Source organism: Nesoenas mayeri (genome assembly GCF_963082525.1).
Source record: "Nesoenas mayeri genome assembly, chromosome: 3".
Lineage (NCBI taxonomy): Eukaryota > Metazoa > Chordata > Aves > Columbiformes > Columbidae > Nesoenas > Nesoenas mayeri.
Window position 1 is genome coordinate 26,537,582 of NC_137544.1, and position 18,357 is coordinate 26,555,938.

An 18,357-nucleotide genomic window follows, 5' to 3' on the forward strand; every position below is an offset into this window, starting at 1 on the left:
ATGCAAAGGAAATGGGAATGTAAATGTAGACTACAAGCTCCCTAGTCCCAAATACTGTGACTGCTTATGCCTTAAGTCTGTGCTTTTATGCTACTAACAGATGCCCTATTTCCTTCAGCCACATTTCACTTCTCATCTACAACATCTTACCAATGTATCTTCCAAAGGTTTCTTTAACTCCTCTGTATTCAGAGAGGGTTGTGCTGCTGGAATTCGTTCTGTCATCTCTTTTATCCATTTCTTTAATGATTCTACAAGAAGCTCGAAATCATCCATTTGCTTCTGACAAGACGATACATCCTCTTCTCTAGACAATTAAAGACAGCAAAAGAAATTGAGCACTGAATGTCAGTATTCCTTCTGATAATTAAACCAACAGATATTATCAATCTGATATTGCTGTTCCTAAAGTCAAAGAGTCGCAAAACCTAATTTTATGGATATGAGCACTGAATGTGGAAAATCTAGTCTTGCTATACAGGTAACTTATATGGAAGCTCTAACAATTTCTCCAGGTTTTTTTTGCAGCCTGTATTCTAAAGCAATTGGCACAAGAAGCAATTTATATTCTGTCAGTGAAGGGAAGAGGTAGAGTCTTCCTAGAACTGACAGAACTCCTGTGAATGGCACAAAATTTGAAGTTACTTGTCTCTTCAGCCAACATTAGAGCTCCTGAACCAGAAAGACCAACTACAGAGGCATTTCTGATTAGAATATTTTTTTTTTTGTAATTAAAAAACCCTCTCTACTTTGTGGTTAACTGCAATCCTTTGAGACTGCATGCAAGAGGATAAGCCATCACAACATTCACATATTATTAACCAAGGCAGAAACACTTTAATTATTTGACTTACTTTTCCTTTACAGTCTCCTCTACCTCTCTGAATTTCTTTGACAAAGCATTTACTTTTTCTAGTACCAATGCTTTATCTCCAGGAAGAGCATGGAATGAAAGTTCTTCAAGAAGCTGCTGCAAAACTTCCAGATCCTTCTTATGTTGTGCCAATTCTACACTAGCTTCCTGCAAAATAGGATTACATTCTTCATATTATACTTCACAATCACTTATTCAAAATTAAATTATTGATTTTAGCTAACCAACCAAAGCTGGGAAACAAACATGCCTTATTTGTTGTTCAATCACTTAGATGAATTAGACTGGAAATGTGCAAGATATACAAATGGAATGGTACAGTACCTGCATATATTGAGACACTTCACTAACATCTTTTCTTGGTGCCTCTGTCTCACTGAGTGCCTGGTTTTTCTCATCTAGAAATGACTGCAGCTTTTCTGACAGATCTTCAAATAACTCTACTTTAGTCTTCAACTCCTCCATTTTCATAAGCTTCGCTTTATGCTTGTTACTTGCTTCAGAAAACCGGCCTGCAAGTTCCCTCATCTTAGCTTGCAGTGTAGATGCAGTGGATGGATCTGCTGTTTCCGTGAACTTCTTCACTTTTTCATTCATAGTGTTTATACTGCTTTGGCGACCCGCAATATCTTGTTCTAGCATCTGAAACAAGCAAGGAATACTTTGTATTGCTTATATTAATAGCTAAATTTTAGTACGTGAAGCTGTTCCAACCATACGAAGCAACAAATCAGTACAGCTACACCATCAGCGCAGATCTAAGCTACAAAAATCCTTATGTACAGTTTCACCTCACGCAACAATCCTGTTTATTAAGAATTGTGAAACCATTAAAGATGCTAAACTAAGATTTTCAGCCTTTCTCGAAATCTGAATTATCAGACGAATGTTTCTCCTTTCAGAGAGTGCTACTTACAATGCTTTTACTAATAATATCCTGAATGGCAGAAGAATTCAAAGGCACTTGATCATGCTCTTCAAGGCTCTTTTCAACACCTTCCATCCAATCCAGCATTTCATCTAAACCATCCTGCACGCTCAGGGATCGTGTCAAAGTTATTTGGAGCTTCTCATTCCTGTCATTCACAGACTTGGATAAATTGTCATATCTCTCCACAATATCATCTGATAAAGAAAAAATATATTTCAGTTTCTTCCTCTAGCCAAACTAAGCTTTTAACTCATTTCACCAGTTCTCACCAGGTAATTGCGAGTCAAAAATTGCTCACATCAGAATGAAGCAAAAATATCAACTTTATTAAGTAGAAACACACAAGCAAAGATCAAAATCTTCAAATAGAGCCCACAGGACAAGTGAAATGAGGGAACAGATTATAGCTGTGCTCCCCAGCTTTGGGAAGCTGGTTCCCATGCAGCTCTAGTTTATGCCAGCTGTTGAGTGTTCCCAAGAAATAAAATAGCAGAGTATTAAGATAGCTCTTTCACAATTATGTCTGTTATTGTTAGAGCTGAAATGTTCTGCCAGATGGTTCTTCATTAGACCTGCAACTCTTTTATTTGGCAATAAATTAAACTGAATGTTCCCCAAGTCGAGTCTGTTTTGCTCATGACAGTAATCGCTAAGCGGTTGCCCTGTCTTTATCTCTACCCATGGGCTTTTCTGTCTTCCTCCTGTTGGGTAAGGGGATCCAGAGAGCTGCTGGGTGGGCATCTGGCAGCCAGCCAAGGTCAACCCATCACAGACAGTTTCTTGAAGTCAGAAGAAAATAATTCCTTGGCTAAACAAACTTCAAATAATTGCTTGGAAACAGATAGTTGGAGTCATGTTCCTTGAACCTGAACATGCTCCTTCCTACTGGAGAATTTATGATCCTCAGCAAATCACTACCTCTGTTTGGCATGCCAATCTGTAACATGGGAATTAAACATAATCCCTATTTCTGAAGAAAAAAAAAAAAAAGACAGCTTTTAAGTGAAAAGCATTTGGATCAATCTAGGAGACAGACCAACAATGAAGTTACTGTGTTGCAATAGCTTATGACTCAACAAAACATGGACTTGGACAGTGACACAAGAATGTGGAAACTCTGTATTTTGTCTCTTCCAGTACCTGCATGCAGACACAAATGATAAAAAGAGGTATTAAGAAAAGTAAACACTTTACCCAGTGTTTTCTGAATCTCATCTTTGTCTGGTGACAACTCCCCCCTTGTATCCAACAACACTTCAGCAGCTTTTTTCAGTTTTTCTACAGCAATTTGGTGGTTAGACACTTGTCCCTGGAGAACCTGTAAAATTCCACAATTATCAGTTATACTTTTCAATACAGTTAATAGTCACATATGCGAGGCTAAGATATGTCATACAAACTAAACTTAGTGTTGGGAATAAACTAACTCAATTTGTGACCTCTCTTTACAAAAAATCTTCAGCAGCAGCTCTGACTGCTGTTGACCTTCTGGCTCTTGTTTTAGTTTGTTCACCATCTTTTTTATCTTCTGTTTTACAGTACTTCTCTGACTCAACTGATTTCTCTCATGCAAGTTCAAAAGGTGTCTCTCGACTAACTGTATTTAAGGACCACTTGTACAGACTCATATACTATCCAAAAGAAAAATAACATATTTTTCAACTCAGAATCAGAGAACAATTCAGGGGGAAAAAACAGTCATTAGCAGTAGTTACATGTTCACTATCAGTTGTATTGACAATGGATCAGGCTGATATTGTAGCACCAACAGGAACAGCCCAAAATAAGATTATTGCCTTCCCAGTTTAGGAACCTCCTGGAGGCAGCGTCACTGAATTTTGCCTAGGTTTGTTGTCTAACCAAGGAATACAGGTTTACAGCCCAGCCCAGCCAAGACTTGCTCCAGAGCCAACAGAGAAAGACAACAAGACTGAATCAACTTCTGCAAGCGCCTTTCTCTCTTCAGTGTATAAAAGTACTTTATAGAGTGAATAGTCATGAAATTTTTTCAGGCCTCTGTGCCTGAAATGGAACTAACCAGAGATTTACCTTCACAAGCTCCATCACTTCTTGTCTCTACTAGAGAAAAAAAAAAAACATAAAGAAAACCAAAATAGCACAAATTATGTTACATCAGTCTCTGCGGGGCAGACCATACTGGATCCAGCTGAAGCAGGCAAACAGGTCACGTCTGATGTACCCGTTAAACTTTGTACAAGTCAAAATGAAGGAACTTCTCATTTATTTTTTCATATACCCTAACTTAATGAACATATGACTCAAAAGGCAATTCTATCTGCCCTGCCAGGACAAAGAAGTCATGTCGCTGCAATAAAACTCAGACCCACAGAGGAATTTTCCTTACACTAGAGAAATATATGGCACTCGTGGAAACAAAAAAAGAGAAAAAGTAAAAAGATGTCCCAGAAAACCTTGCCTGCTGTCAGAAAGCAAGCAAGCTGACGCCAGAGGCACTGAAGAGTATTCTGAAGAACAGTTAATCCCCATGAAAAGATTAGACCCCACCATGCTGCCAAGGTCTGTGTCTAGCTGGATTATCAGCTGCATGTGTTGGCTACAAGGGACAGCTTTAACTTGCAACACCTGACTTCTTCAGCAATACTCTTTGTTTTGCTTTCATTAATTGGCTTTCTTTCTTCAGCCTCCTGTTTTTTCCCTTCCTTTGAATCTTTTGACACTTTGCACCCTCTCCCTTCTTCCCAGCTCATATTCATGGAGTTCTCTTTTGTGTGGCAAGTAATCCATGTAGGCGCTACATAAAAGAACCCCAGTACTCACTCCTTTTGTATTACTTGCATGAAAATTGGCATTATACAGGATATAATTCGTTTTGGCATAAGGAACAAAAAGTCTAAATGAAGCTTCAAATTTTAATTGGTGTTGTTCCTACTTTTCTAGGTCTCAGAAGCATAAATGTACCTAAATTGTTCCACTGTTAGGAGTTCAAAATTTACACTTCTACTTTTGTTGTATTACAGCATCACTGTGATTTGTCTCCTCTAACATGTCAGGCAGCAATTTGGTGTTGGGCAATCTGAGTGGCAGATGTGGAAGACACCATGTGGTAAAGGTAACTACTGCTCATGTAAGTGAAATATATACTGCTGATATAAGGGAAACTGTTAAAGGACATACTTTTCCATTGACTATCATTTGACAATAGCAAGTATATCAGACCTGCATGGATACTCCACATAGCACAGATAAAACAGAGAGGAAATAAATGCCCAACCAACAGCCTTGCTCACTGAAAAATAAATAACCTGGAATTTTAATTATAGTACAAATCTTTGTGTTTATGAAAATATAAGAGTCAGTTCAAAGACAACAGACTGTACGAAACCATGTAAGCCACCTCATACTTGGGTTCCTAAAGCCTTCTGTAAATCTATGTTTTACGCAACTAACCAGAGATTCATCTTCACAAGCTCCATCACTTCTTGTCTCTACTAGAGAACAAAAATAAAGAGAACCAAAATAGCACAAATTATGCTACATTCAGTCTCCGCAGGGCAGACCATACTGGATCCAGCTGAAGCAGGCAAACAGACAGGTCACGTCGCACTGCTTATCCAGTATGATCCCTTGCATAATGCAGTAATCACGTATGTGAATAGAAAACAGTAAGAGTCTCAGACAACAAACAAAAATGGTCTTCTCTATCAGAAGCCCAATCCCAAACCCTACTCTGATAGTAAATTGTAATCACTAAACCCTTAATTCAAAAACTTTCCAGACTTCACCCTATCGTTTGCTAAGTGATATGAAACACCTCTTGCTTTCACCGCTGCTAACGGCATCTTGGTCTCCATTTCTTTTCACCCCAGTGCTTTTCAGATAACACTCTGAAAAGCTGAATTTCAGAACTATTAAAGTTGCACACCCACATGCAAGGCAAGAATTTGGCCTGCAGCTACTTGGGCTGTGTCAGATTATCCTGTTTTTCAGGCAAAAAGCATCTCTTTTTAAGACAAAAGTACTTCTGCTTTTCAAAGCCTTTCACCTTGGTTTCTTCTAGTTGTCTTTGGAGATTTTTGGGATCCACTGCAATTGGCTCTGACAGTTGTTTGTTCACAGCTATTTCAGAGGCCTGTAGACCTGACAGAAGTCCAGATGAGGCATCTTCATAATGCTGGTATTTATCCACCAGGTCTTTAAGGTTATTTCCAAGGATGCTACACTGAAAGAGTAGAAAATAAACAAGCAAATACACAGACATTAAATTGTGAGCTGCATTTCATACCAAGTTCATACTTTCCTTCCTGAAATACTGCAGAATGTTTTCCTATCACCATTCTACTGTCTAACCCATTTCTGAACTAAGGCACAGCGGCTGGACAAGCTATGCAGGTGTGACTGAGGATCAATTCACTGATGCAGCTGGGAAACTGGAATCTAACTCATTGTACTAGAACAGGAAAAGCTTTAGGAAGATTTTTTCTATCCACCAACATACAGATTCTTTATCAGCATTCTGACACCAAAAATGAAGAAAATTTAAAAAAAAAAAAAAATCAGAAGATACATGTATGTTCCTCAACATTCAGACAGCAGAGTACTGCTTTCACAAATGCCTTATCTGCATAGCGAATCCAAAGTGACATGGCTCAGTATGGCACATATGCTTTGCTTTTGGTCACTTAAGAATGTCATCTGACCAAGATCCTATTCATCCTATATGTTTGCATATCCCAAAATACTCACAGTGAATCATCACAAAGAAAGGTCAGTGGAACTCTTTCAGTCTTTTTGGAGATGGTTTCTCATGCAAAATTGATTATATCAAGTCATAATATTTATAAGCTGTTACTTTAAATATTTATATTCTGAACCTTCCATACACTGAATTTTCATATTTACATTTGGTACTTGGTCTCCATCTGGTGGGCAAGTACAGAATGCACTCGTTTACATCATAAATTAACTCCGAACTGACTTTAAGATCCCTTCAATATATAAGTCTACCTTGTGTTGGTTTTGCTCTACATATTTATGGTAAAATATTTGAAGCATGTCTATAATTTCTGTGCTAAATGTATATATGTAAAGGATAGAATTTGGCAAGTTGATTAATATGAGACCACCAATCAAGCCATTAGCACAGGATTTTGATGTGCTTAAAAATAAGCTGATTGTGCAATGAAATCTCTACATTCACACCCAAGCTAATCCAATAAATCAACTGTTTCAGTGTTCATATAAGTAGGAGAATGAGCTTCTGCAAACGGAGAGCCGTCTTCACAAACTGTTCAACAGAGTTTACATTGGTTTTGTAATCACGTGATCAAATCCATGACTTTACAGAATTTACATTTCTGTGCAAGAAAACCTTAAAGAGATGAAAATACACCAAGATGGCAACTGCTGCAGACCAACACTGTATCAGTGGACACTGAAGCTCTGATAAGGAATGTGAACCTATGATCTTATAAAATTATGAAATGGCATAGACAAAGCATTATAGTAACTGCCTCTTAAATGGTTCAAATAATAACTATCTCAAAAGTGTAAAATTTCAGAATATTATCAACATTGAACAACACTGTTCATTTTTTGAAAACAGTGGAAAAGAGAGCAGTTGGTGATGTTTGTCTGGTTCTACCAAACAGATCCCATACGTGAACATGGCACAGAGAGCTACATTATCTTCCCTCTCTAAGGTACATGGAGAAAAGATCTTGCATTGCTAAGTTTCCCATTAGTTAGAAACCAATCTCAGACAGTTAAGGATAAAATGTTTATTTGGCAGAGTAATGGAAAGGACTTGCTACCCTGAAATCAGTACATTTTTGCACACCTAAGGCTGCCAACAAAGGTCACATAGGGACGAGCTATTTCAGGACACGAATCAAACTGAAATTTTGAATGTCAATCATGGCATAGTCTCTCTCTTTCTATACTCATTTTATTAGTAGTAAAGCATGTAAATAAGCACCTGTGGAAAATATCACAAGGAAGATAAAGAAATGTTACCCATCTATAAGTCTTACAATTTCTTTCCACCCCAAAATGTTGCTCAGGCATCCTGTACTGTCATAAGTATAAAGAGTCTGTTTAAGGCTGGAAAAAGTAATGAGGGAATCTGGTCTGATTTCTCCCTTACAACACAAGGTAGGAAACTTCATCCATTCAGACCTTAAATAGTTTGGCACTTGACTAAAGCAGATCTTCCAGAAAAGCATCTTGTTCTGTTATCTAACTTTAAGAAACAAAGAGTTTAGAACTTCCCACAGTATTTGTTTCATCAGTTAACCTCTTTTCATACAAACTGCCAAATCAATTATAGTAGTCGTTTCTACCCAGTAAAATAAAACTTACCTGAGTATAGAGAGATTTGAAACGATCTGAAGCACTATCCAGTTTATTTTGCACTTCAGCATATGTAGCTGAAGTATCAATACCATCTTTGTCCACCTTCACACCATCTCTCTTGCTACATGACCTTGCAGCATCTAAAACTCTTTGTCCAGAAATCGTAATATACCGTAAATCACCTTTGTGAGATATAACATCTTCTGAAAAGCTCTTTTGCCTTTTCAGTTTGACCATAATACCACTGAAGTCAGAAGCACCTGCCTCCAAATTTCCAAGTTCTTGTTCTGCCTGCTGCAGCCAGATTTCAAATTCACTATAGTCGGCATCAAATTTCTCAAGTTCTTCTCTCAGAGAACGAGTCAACTTCATTTTCCGTTCTGATTCAGCTAAAGCAGTCTCATATTGAGCCTTCAGCTCTTTCATATTCCTTTGCATCTTGTCTTTTTCTTCAGGGGAAAGGTGGTGTCCTTGTTTCTCAAGCAGTGCCTGAGCAGACTGAGTTGCTATGATGACAGCCTGCTGCTGCGAAATAATTTTCTCATGTTGAGCCTACAAGAAAAAACAATAAAAATTACAACCGGCACCTTCTCAGATGGTTCCATTAGACCATTATTGTCTTGAAATTTCTGCTGAATTCTATGTAGAAATGATGAGTAAAACAAAGTCCACCAAAATTATAAAAAGCTTTTCTTATTTTCATATTATTGGTTAAAAAACATTTTGTGTTTAGTTTCAGTGAAAGCACTACTCCTGGTCACCATAATTCTGTACAGTTTCTGAAGTCTTCAAAAAGTGCTCTGCCCATGTGTTAAAATCACAGGAAATTAAGATTATAATTTCAGCAAACCACTATTTGCAGCTCTTGGTAATCAGTGTTCACAGGGAATTGCAGGGGGGTTGAATCATCTGGCTGCTACAAAGATTTGTGAATAAGTCACATAAAGCTTATTAATTGATGTTGCTGCTTTTTGCATTTTATTTACCTTCATTAATTTCTCTCTATAAAAATGAAGAACAGACTCACCGTCACAATTCTCAACATCTACCTGTAGAATACGTCCTTTTTCTTATTTTGCAGGGAACAACCACAGTAACAGCAAAAAAGTGACAAACTTGTGGTACATTCTAACTACAGAAGTTCCTAGAACTGTATATCACTAACTTCCTAGTGCCTGTTCAAAGTCTATGATAGAAAGGATGACATTGAATTCACTTGTGTGGAATGAGGACTGGCACATTTAGCACCTAAATGTTGAATAAACCCAGTAACAGTACCTTGACTTTCTGATACTGCTGGTTCAGATTATCTTCTGTGCTTTTTACTAGTCCATCAACCTGAGTTTCAGTGTCTTCCATTTCCAGCAGATTACCATTGACATCGTCCTCCTCTCCTTCCAAAGCCTGCACATCTCCCTCTTCAAAGTGTGTTCCATTCTGTTCTATCGCCTGCTTGAATTTCCGGCCATGCTCTGCTTCTTTATCCACATTTGATAACCAATCCAAGAGATTTTCTATTGTATTTTTACTTTCTTCCAGCTGTTCTATGGCTGCAACCTACATAGAAATTTTACAGTTTCAGTTTAGAAATCTTTAGGCACTACAAAATATTATATGCAAACAAACAACTTAAAATACAGTAAAATTAAATAAAGTTTTTGATTGACATAGATCTTGTTGTTTATTTTATAAAGAAAATAAATAAGCAAACAGCTTATTAATCACCCAAATGGAATATAATTTTAATCACTCCACAGTATATCAACAAAAAGTTGCAAGACTAATCCCCTAAGACACATTAGAAGTTTGAACAAAGGTATGAAATGGTTGCCTAAAAACCTTTTCTGTTTCTTGCTTAATTGCTGTTGTCATAGCTTTATCTAGTTCTTTTTTGGACTCTTCTGCCTTCTGGCTAAGGAGCAAACACTTTGTCTTAGCTTCATTCAGTTTCTGTTCAAGAACAGTCTTGTCTTCTTGTGACAACTTTTCTCCATTCTCTTTCAAGAAGGTTTCAGTATTTTTCACAATCTCTGCCAGTGTCTGGGCACTCATTCTCATGTCTTTTTGTATCTCCTTTAGGGAAAAAAGAAAGCAAATAGAAGTAAGCAAATTATTTACCAGATCTTTCCAACTAACTTTATTGAAACTACCTCTGTTCTATGGGCAAGCACCACACTGGTCCTTTCTAACTTTGGAGAGTATCTGATACACTACTAAATTGCAGATAGGGTTATATAAAAAAAAGAAAGAATAAATGCAATGTCTGACAATGCTGCTGTGCTAATATTTTTTTTTTAAATTTCAAGTCTGTTGGCTTCTTCTCCTATTCATACTGAGGCCACTTTTTTCCTTTTTTTAGCAGCTCAAATATTGTATTTCCACGTACACAGAAGAAAACATATCTTATTTTTTAGATATCAAGAGATAAAGTAAATCTGCTACAGTGTAGTTAGTAAGGCGAGTCTCCTGACAAACTCCATTCCATTACTATCCTACCAGAAAGCTGCAGAAAATATAGTGACTGAATAAAAGAGACTTGCAGTTAATCTTTCCCAGGTCGAAGTTTTACCATATGTTTTGGTTTGGTTCAAACCAGAAATGCCATATTTTTCTTTAATTGTTATCAATCACAATATTTCAGTCTCTAAAGAACATTAATTTTCATAGAGGGCAGACATTTAGTTTTAGTTTATCCAAAGCAATTTTCCTAGTCCTGTGATACAGTGAGATAAAAAATCTGCCTCACAGTTATTTGAATGGAGATTTAATTATAACGATAATTATGCTGTTGAATACATTCACCCAGTTACTGAAATAATTAAGGATTTTTTTCCTTATATGCAGCATAAGACTCCTAAGGCAGCAAGACAAAACATTTGGTGCTTATTTTAGACTACAGATTTTGCAGCAATTATAGTTTGGCAGCAGAAACTACAACTTAACACTTCAGTAAGTATGTTAGAAAGATCTTCCTGGGGACACTATATCAAGACAAGATTCTTCTCTGACAAAGATCTCTGTGTTTCTTGTGGATGAAAGCTCTGACTTGTTCTATAAAAGACCTGTTTTAAGCTCCATTCACCTCCTAAGACACACTTCTGCAGTGGTATCTAGAAGAAATCAGTCAACAAGTAACAACTAGCCTCCTATGCAATCACCAACAGCTGATGGGAAAACAAAACAAAACAAAATATAATGCTATCTCAGTTCATCACTCCCATGGGTACCCCATTAGGCCATAAATTCTTAAGACAAGTAAGCAATATTAGAAGGTAACCCAGGGGTGTCTGTATCTTTCCACTGACTACTAAGAGAATTTCGACAAACTAGATGTGTTACTTCAAAGTAAAGCAAAGCAAGATGAGTAAGGATATTAATGCCTGTATAGATTATTAAGCCTGATTTGGAACTCTACACTATAGTAAACTACTACTAGGAGAAGGAAGAAGACGACAAGTACCAAGTCCTTTACAGAATCACAGAATGGCTGGGATTGGAAGGGACACCTGGAGATAATTTAGTCCAACCCACCTGCTAAAGCAGGTTCACCCAGAGCAGATCACACAGAAATGTGTCCAGGCAGGTCTTGAATGTCTCCAGAGAAGGAGACTCCACAGCCTCTCTGGGCAGCCTGTTCCAGTGCTCTGGCACCCTCAAAATAAAGAAGTTGCTCCTCATATTCAGATGGAACCTCCTGTGCTTCAGTCTGTGCCCGTTGCCCCTCATCCTATTGTTGAGCACCACAGAAAAGAGTATGGTCCCATCTTCTTGACACCCACCCTTGAGATATTTATGAACATTAATGAGATCCCCTCTCAGCTTCTCTTCTCCAGACTGAACAGACCAAGCTCTCTCAGTCTTTCCTCGTAAGAAAGATGCTCCAGATCCCTCATCATCTTTGTAGCTCTCTGCTGGACTCTTGCCAGTAATTCCTTGTCCTTCTTAAACTGGGGAGCCCAGAACTGGTTGCAGTACTCCAGGGCAGAGTAGAGGAGAACCTCCCTCGATCTGCTGGTCACACTCTTCCTAATGGACCCCAGGATACCCTTGGCCTTTTTGGCCACAAAGAAACATTGCTGACTCATCGTCAACCTGTTGTCAACCAGAACTCCCCAGTCGTTCTCTGCAGAACTGCTTTCCAGCAGGTCAACCCCTAACCTGTACTCGTGCCTGGGGTTATTTCTCCCCAGGTGCAGGACCCTACACTTGCCCTTGCTGAATTTCATCAGGTTCTTCTCTGCCCAGTTCTCCAGCCTGTCCAGGTCTCCCTGAATGGCAGCACAGCCTTCTGGTGTGTCAGCCATTCCTGCCAGTTTGGTATCACCAGAAAACTTGCTGAGGGTGCACTCACTCTCTTCATGCAGGTCACTGATGAACAGGTTCAGCAGGACTGGACCTAACACTGACCCCTGGGGAAACCCACTAAATACAGGCCTCCAACCAGAGTCCCCACCGCTGATCACAACCCTCTGAGCTCTGCCATCCAGCCAGTTCATGATCCACATCACCATGCATTCATCCAGCCCACACTTCCTGAGATTGCCTATGAGGAGGTTGTGAGAGACAGTGTCAAAAGCCCTGCTGAAGTCAAGGTAGACAACATCCACTGCTCTTCCCTCATCTACTCAGCCAGTCATACTATCACAGAAGGCTAAAACAGGTTGGTCAAACATTATTTCCCTTTGGTGAATCCATGCTGACTACTCCTGAGAACCTTATTTTCCTCCACATGCTCAGAGACCATGTTTGGAATGAGCTGCTCCATCACCTTTCCAGGGATGGTGATGAAGCTGACTAGCCTGTGGTTAACTATCATGAACTCAGCATCAGTCAGGACAGAGTAAAACCTTGCAGGTGACAGGATACAACTGAAAAGCAAGGTCTCAGTAGGAAAGCAAGGAAACGAAGGAGATTGCAAGTTATACTAGAAAAAACAGAATTCAAACCAAAACAAGAGTGAGGCAATGGCAAGCCTTCCAGCATAATTCTTCCAAGTATTTTGAACAGGAATAAGCACTCCCTGATACCAGTTAAAAAGTTGATTACATTATTTTTGCATAATTAACAAGTCTGAATTTATCATATCTAACAGGAACAACCTTAAGCCAAAGATTCATATACCAAATTTCATGCCTGCTCCAAGAGTGCTTCTTGAAATGTCTAGTACATTTTCTAGTGTCTTACTACTTTGAAAGCTTTTCTCCAGCTGGCACATACTGCAGTGTATTCACAGACAGCAGTTTAGTGCATGTCATTAAGCCTTTACTTTTGGTAAGTCAAACACGTCTATTTTGCTCTCCTCTCACATGACAGTCTTGTTATTCAACAAAAAAAACCTAGTCAGTCTCCTCTGTACTCAGTCTTCTTTATGTGACTGGAATTGTGCATACCTCCTGTTTGGTCTGGTATTGTTGTAGCTCAGCCTTGCTGTCTCCAATAACAAGAGACTCTCGCTGTCCGATGAGTCGATTTTCGGTCTGTGTAAGCAAGTCACAGATTTCCTGCAGTTTCTCTTTGCATTCCTGCTGCCGTTCAGCCACATCCTATGTTAAAGCCAAATACAATCAAACAATAAACCAAAAATGTCCTCATTTCAGCAACTAACAGACACTCTAATAGGGATAACCTCTGACCATTAATATTGCAAAGCAACCATTTTAGAAGTATGCTGTAAACATGATAGCAGTGGTACAAGGAGCAAGATGAACACACAGAAGTTATGGATAAACCTCAAGTATGTTGTAAGTAAAAGAGACCATGTTTGATGGAATTGCCCAATAGAAGTCTGGCCATGCACATATGTGAAAGATGAAATATCCAAACAGGAATGAAAATCCAGTCTCAACCGCTGAAACCTGTGATAAACACTATTCTGAAAAAAGGATATCAAAACAGAGGTTAGTTGTGATTGCAAGTTAGGCTCTTGTTGGTATGTATAATGTTACCTGAATAGAAAATGTTGACTTTTTAAGCAGTAGAAAAGAACGAAACATGCAAGCTTATTATTATTATTACTAAATCCTAGAAAAGTGTCTATGCCTCTCTTTTACTCAATTTTATGTTTCTTTGACAAAGCATGGTAGAAACAAATGCTAAACCAATACAAAGTCCTCAAAATGCTTAACCACCTTTCATTACGCACAAACTGTGGGTTGAGGTGGTGATTCTGAGTCTTGACAGTGCTGCTGTGAGAGAGAAAGAGATGCAGTTCTGCAGCATCTTATCCTACAACTGCAGCCATGCCAGCTGAAGAGGTAACTGCCCCAACCTGACTCGTGGCTTTCCCAGGGCCCGCACCTAGAATTGCAAACATCTTAGCTGATTTGCTCATGTTTATCCCTCTAACCCATCTCAGTCAAAACAACAGACATGGTAGCAAGGCTTCTAACAAATCTAGTTCTTGGACTATAAAGACCTAGAAAAAGATCATATAAGCAGACAACCTGGTAAATCAGAGGAGAAAAAACGTCTTCAGCAGGACAGAAGTGATGAGCAATGGTGGGATAGTAAATTCATTGATTAATACAGATGCAGTCAAAAGAGATCTCTGCTTTAGTTATTGATATAGCTGCTAAACAAACACCTGTGAGAAACCTCAAGTAAATTTCTCTCATTGCTAGGAAGAGCAGACCTGGTCACCTCAGTCTGTACAGATCTTAAAGCCCAGAACTGTGTCTGTCCATAACCTATTAACATGCTGGTTTTGTGACTGTATCAAGGAGAGACAAAAAGGACATTTCACCAAATTTGCTCAACACCATCTTTGTAGTACTATGAATGTATCTGTAGTAAAACTGAGAAGATAGGAATACATTTCATAGTGCATGCTGGGATTAAAATTCCTTGTCCATAGACAAAACTGCTCAGCACACATTTACACAGAAAGGCAAACCTTCTGATCACCCAGTTCTTGCGCTGCCTGCAACTGAGTCTCTAAAGTTTCCACTTGAGATATTATCGCTTCCTGTACTTCCTGAAAAGATTTCTGGGTGGTATTTAAGAGCCTCAGTAGCTGTTTGCTCTGATTAGGAGAAAGATCTTGGGCATGTTCAGAAATGAAGAACTGAGTATCGAACGCAGTGGATTCCAGTTGCACTTTTTTACTGCCAAGCTCTGCAGCACTGTTCTGTAAATGAAGAGAAGGAAATTACTAGCAAAGAAGACAAATTCAGTACAAACACAAGTATTACTACCCTCTTCTCTTAGCTCTGTTCCAAAATGTTTTTCAGAGACAGTTTAGCCACAATAAATCAAAACTCTGGGTCAGAATCATTCTGACACATTCAGATATGGCATTTGAATTTGAGCATGGTTTGTTCTGGGTCAGTCCCAGTCTAGGCAGTAGATAAGAAAACCTTGAACATCTCTATTTCTTTGCTCTCTCATGGATGTCTGAAAATTGGATGACCTTCAGTTCTGAAAAATGTACAGTCAGTTAGGTTTAACATTTCTAGGTTCTACATTTGAAGACCCAGAAATGTTAAATATTTACTTGAAAGCATTCCTATTCTTAATTCCACAGCAAGAAGCCCCATTTCCAGCAGTGTGGCAAATTCTGCCCATAGTTACACACTGTGCAGCTCCTATGACATTATCATGCATACCGGAACCCTAATATAGCACAGTAAAATAATGGCGTTTTTATCATTCACACATGAACTTTACTAAAAACTTGATCTGTTTTTCATGATTTATTTCATGGAGTGTGTAATGAAGAGGCTTTTTCTTTTTCCCCATGTTCCGTTCTCACACGTAATTGATTTGGAAGGTAAACAAACTTCAGTAAAGATTCTGGATCTTATGCATAAAGATCCAATTTTAATCACTGAAACATTTGCATTATAAATTAGATTTCCAAAAAAGGTCAGATTTTATTGCAACAAATGTAAGCAGAACAAATAGCTTTCTTAGTAAGCCAAACTCTTATCAAAATTTTTCTCAAGATAAAAAGCAAATCAAGTAGTTGTCTTCCTAAGTAATTAGTTCTAGCTGTCTGTTTAAGTGATAGAGGTTAATGTACAGGTATACAAAATCTAGCTAATACTTCATAATAAGTAGTAACATTTGGCAGAAGTACCAACACATGCCATAAAGGACACTTACTTTAAGTAGCTGTAAACTTTTCTTAATCTCTTCTATGCCATTAGTATTCACTAGGAAGTCATTTACAGTTTCATGGTGTTCTGCAATCCAGTCTGAAAATCTCTGCAGTTTGCTTAGAAGTTGCTGGTGTGATACTGCAAGCTTAGACTAGAAAGGGAAGTTGTATATTTATTTGTGTCCCTGGAGCGTAGTCACATTTTTTATTATATGAAATAAAACCATAAATGTATTTTTATGCTAAGATAAAACAAAATAAAGCAAAATCAAATCCCTTCTTTTTAGCTGAATCGCCTTGAAGAAAACCAAGACAAAAACGTACACTGATAAAAACGTACCATTTCCAAATCAACAGCAGAGACTATTTGTTTTGCTCGTTTTGAAGATGTTTCACAGACAACCAAAAATGCTTCCCGCAAACAGTCATAGCTTATCTTTAGCTCTTTAAGCTTCTCTTCAGGAATATCCCTGTGACAAAACTTTAAAAACTCTTCTGTCAACTTCATGTCCTTCTTCAGGATAATTGCAAAGGTAGCCAGTCCTGATTCAAAGGACTGCAAAGAGAATATATATATAAAAAGCATTAAATTGCTAAGCAAGAAATACATTTAAATCTGAATTACTTTAATTATATTTGAAATCTCTTTTTTTTTGTTTTTTAATCTAAGGGCTCTTTCTAGCAACCATCACTGAAGCACAAGCATTAAGAATACAGTTCTTACCTCTAGTTGTTCTAGTTCATCTTTTAGTATTTCCAGGTTGTTACTAATAGGCTGCTGGTTATCTAGTTGGCTTTTCATATCTTGAAGCACCACCAAATGCTCTTGCATTTTCTCTGTTAACTTTAAACATTGCTGTACTCCATTGACCTGAAAATGAGTTTTAACAATAAGAAAAGCTTTTCCAAACTGACAGACTTGAAAACAAGCAATAGAAGTACTTGTTTTAATTATAATTTATTTCAAGTTTATAATTTTATTTCAACCATTTTTCAGTTTATTTGTTGTCTCCAGCACTTGGAAGGATTCATACAATTCCTTCAACACAGTTGTTACTTACCGTGCTAGGTGGGGTGTCTCCCAGGACAGCTGCTTTAGTTTCAAGAGGCTCAGTAAAGCCTTTGGCCAAGCTCTCTGTCTTCCCAAGCTCCTGGTCACTTCTCCAAGCAAAGTCTGTGTCATCTGCCAGTCTTTTCTCTTTAGCAATTTCTGATCCAAACTCTGATTGCTCTGTTGAGAAAAGAGTACAAAGCGCATCTACTTTGCCTTTACCCTCCTGTTCTGTGGCGATACCAGCAATCTGTGAGCTTGTAAGCAAACCGCTTATCAGCTCCTCTAACTTGCTTGCACTTTCAGCTCCAGGTGAGATTTGAAAAATCTCCAGAAGCTCAGAAGTAGTAAGTTTTGGAAGAGGAGCTTTCATGCCTGTTTCGCTCTTTCTTTCACTTGGATCATCCATCTTTTGCTTGCAGGATTCCTGCTTCAGAATATCACGAAGAAGATCAGGACTTCTGCAATCAGGCCAAAGGGATGAAAGAGCATCACTGTCCTTGGGCTGTGGACACGGCGTGGTAACCGTTAATGCAGTTCTAACAGCATTGCTGATTTGCTTGAGATTTGACTCACTAGATATGTCACTCCCAACCTGGGTGCTTCTCACCATTTTAAGTAAACTTTCCATTAAAATTTTGGTATCGGAGTAACTGAGGGGTTCACCCTCCTGTTTACAAACATGTCCCATTTTCAATTTCCTTTGTAATACATTCTTTAAGTCTTCCATTAGTGTGTCAGACATTTCTGGTGATTGTGAAGTACATTCCTTTACTTGAAAATCTTTGCAGGGTCCCATTTCCTTTTCTAATGACTCCATGGACATTTGTTTTTTGAAACCATTTCCAAGGGAAGGGGTCTCACAGGCCATGACATTTTCTCCCTTTGTGTTTTTCAGCGGGACACTCCCATCTCCTGATTCTTTGGCATCCTCAATACTTCCTAAAGCATCTGCTTTTACTGGGGAAAATTCAGTATCATTGCTCCTCTCGTTTTCTGAAAAGCCTTCAAGAACATTGTTAGTATTTTGACAGATAACTCTCTCTGTTTCTGTAGTTATGCTCATTTCC

At 38.3% G+C, this 18,357-nt stretch overlaps 1 protein-coding gene across 1 annotated transcript in view; it reads right to left on the reverse strand.

Moving 5' to 3' along the window:
* LOC308038617 (dystonin-like) overlaps positions 1-18,357 on the reverse strand; it is a gene marked incomplete at both ends in the record, with an annotated part of 310,764 nt that overhangs the window by 93,244 nt on the left and 199,163 nt on the right. The window contains 10 exons of the mRNA XM_080341395.1: positions 151-307; positions 855-1,021; positions 1,199-1,516; positions 1,791-1,999; positions 3,000-3,123; positions 5,830-6,006; positions 8,145-8,690; positions 9,417-9,695; positions 9,978-10,211; positions 13,529-13,681. Coding sequence (XP_080197521.1) covers positions 151-307; positions 855-1,021; positions 1,199-1,516; positions 1,791-1,999; positions 3,000-3,123; positions 5,830-6,006; positions 8,145-8,690; positions 9,417-9,695; positions 9,978-10,211; positions 13,529-13,681 — 2,364 coding nt within the window. The remainder of the gene's footprint in view (positions 1-150; positions 308-854; positions 1,022-1,198; positions 1,517-1,790; positions 2,000-2,999; positions 3,124-5,829; positions 6,007-8,144; positions 8,691-9,416; positions 9,696-9,977; positions 10,212-13,528; positions 13,682-18,357) is intronic.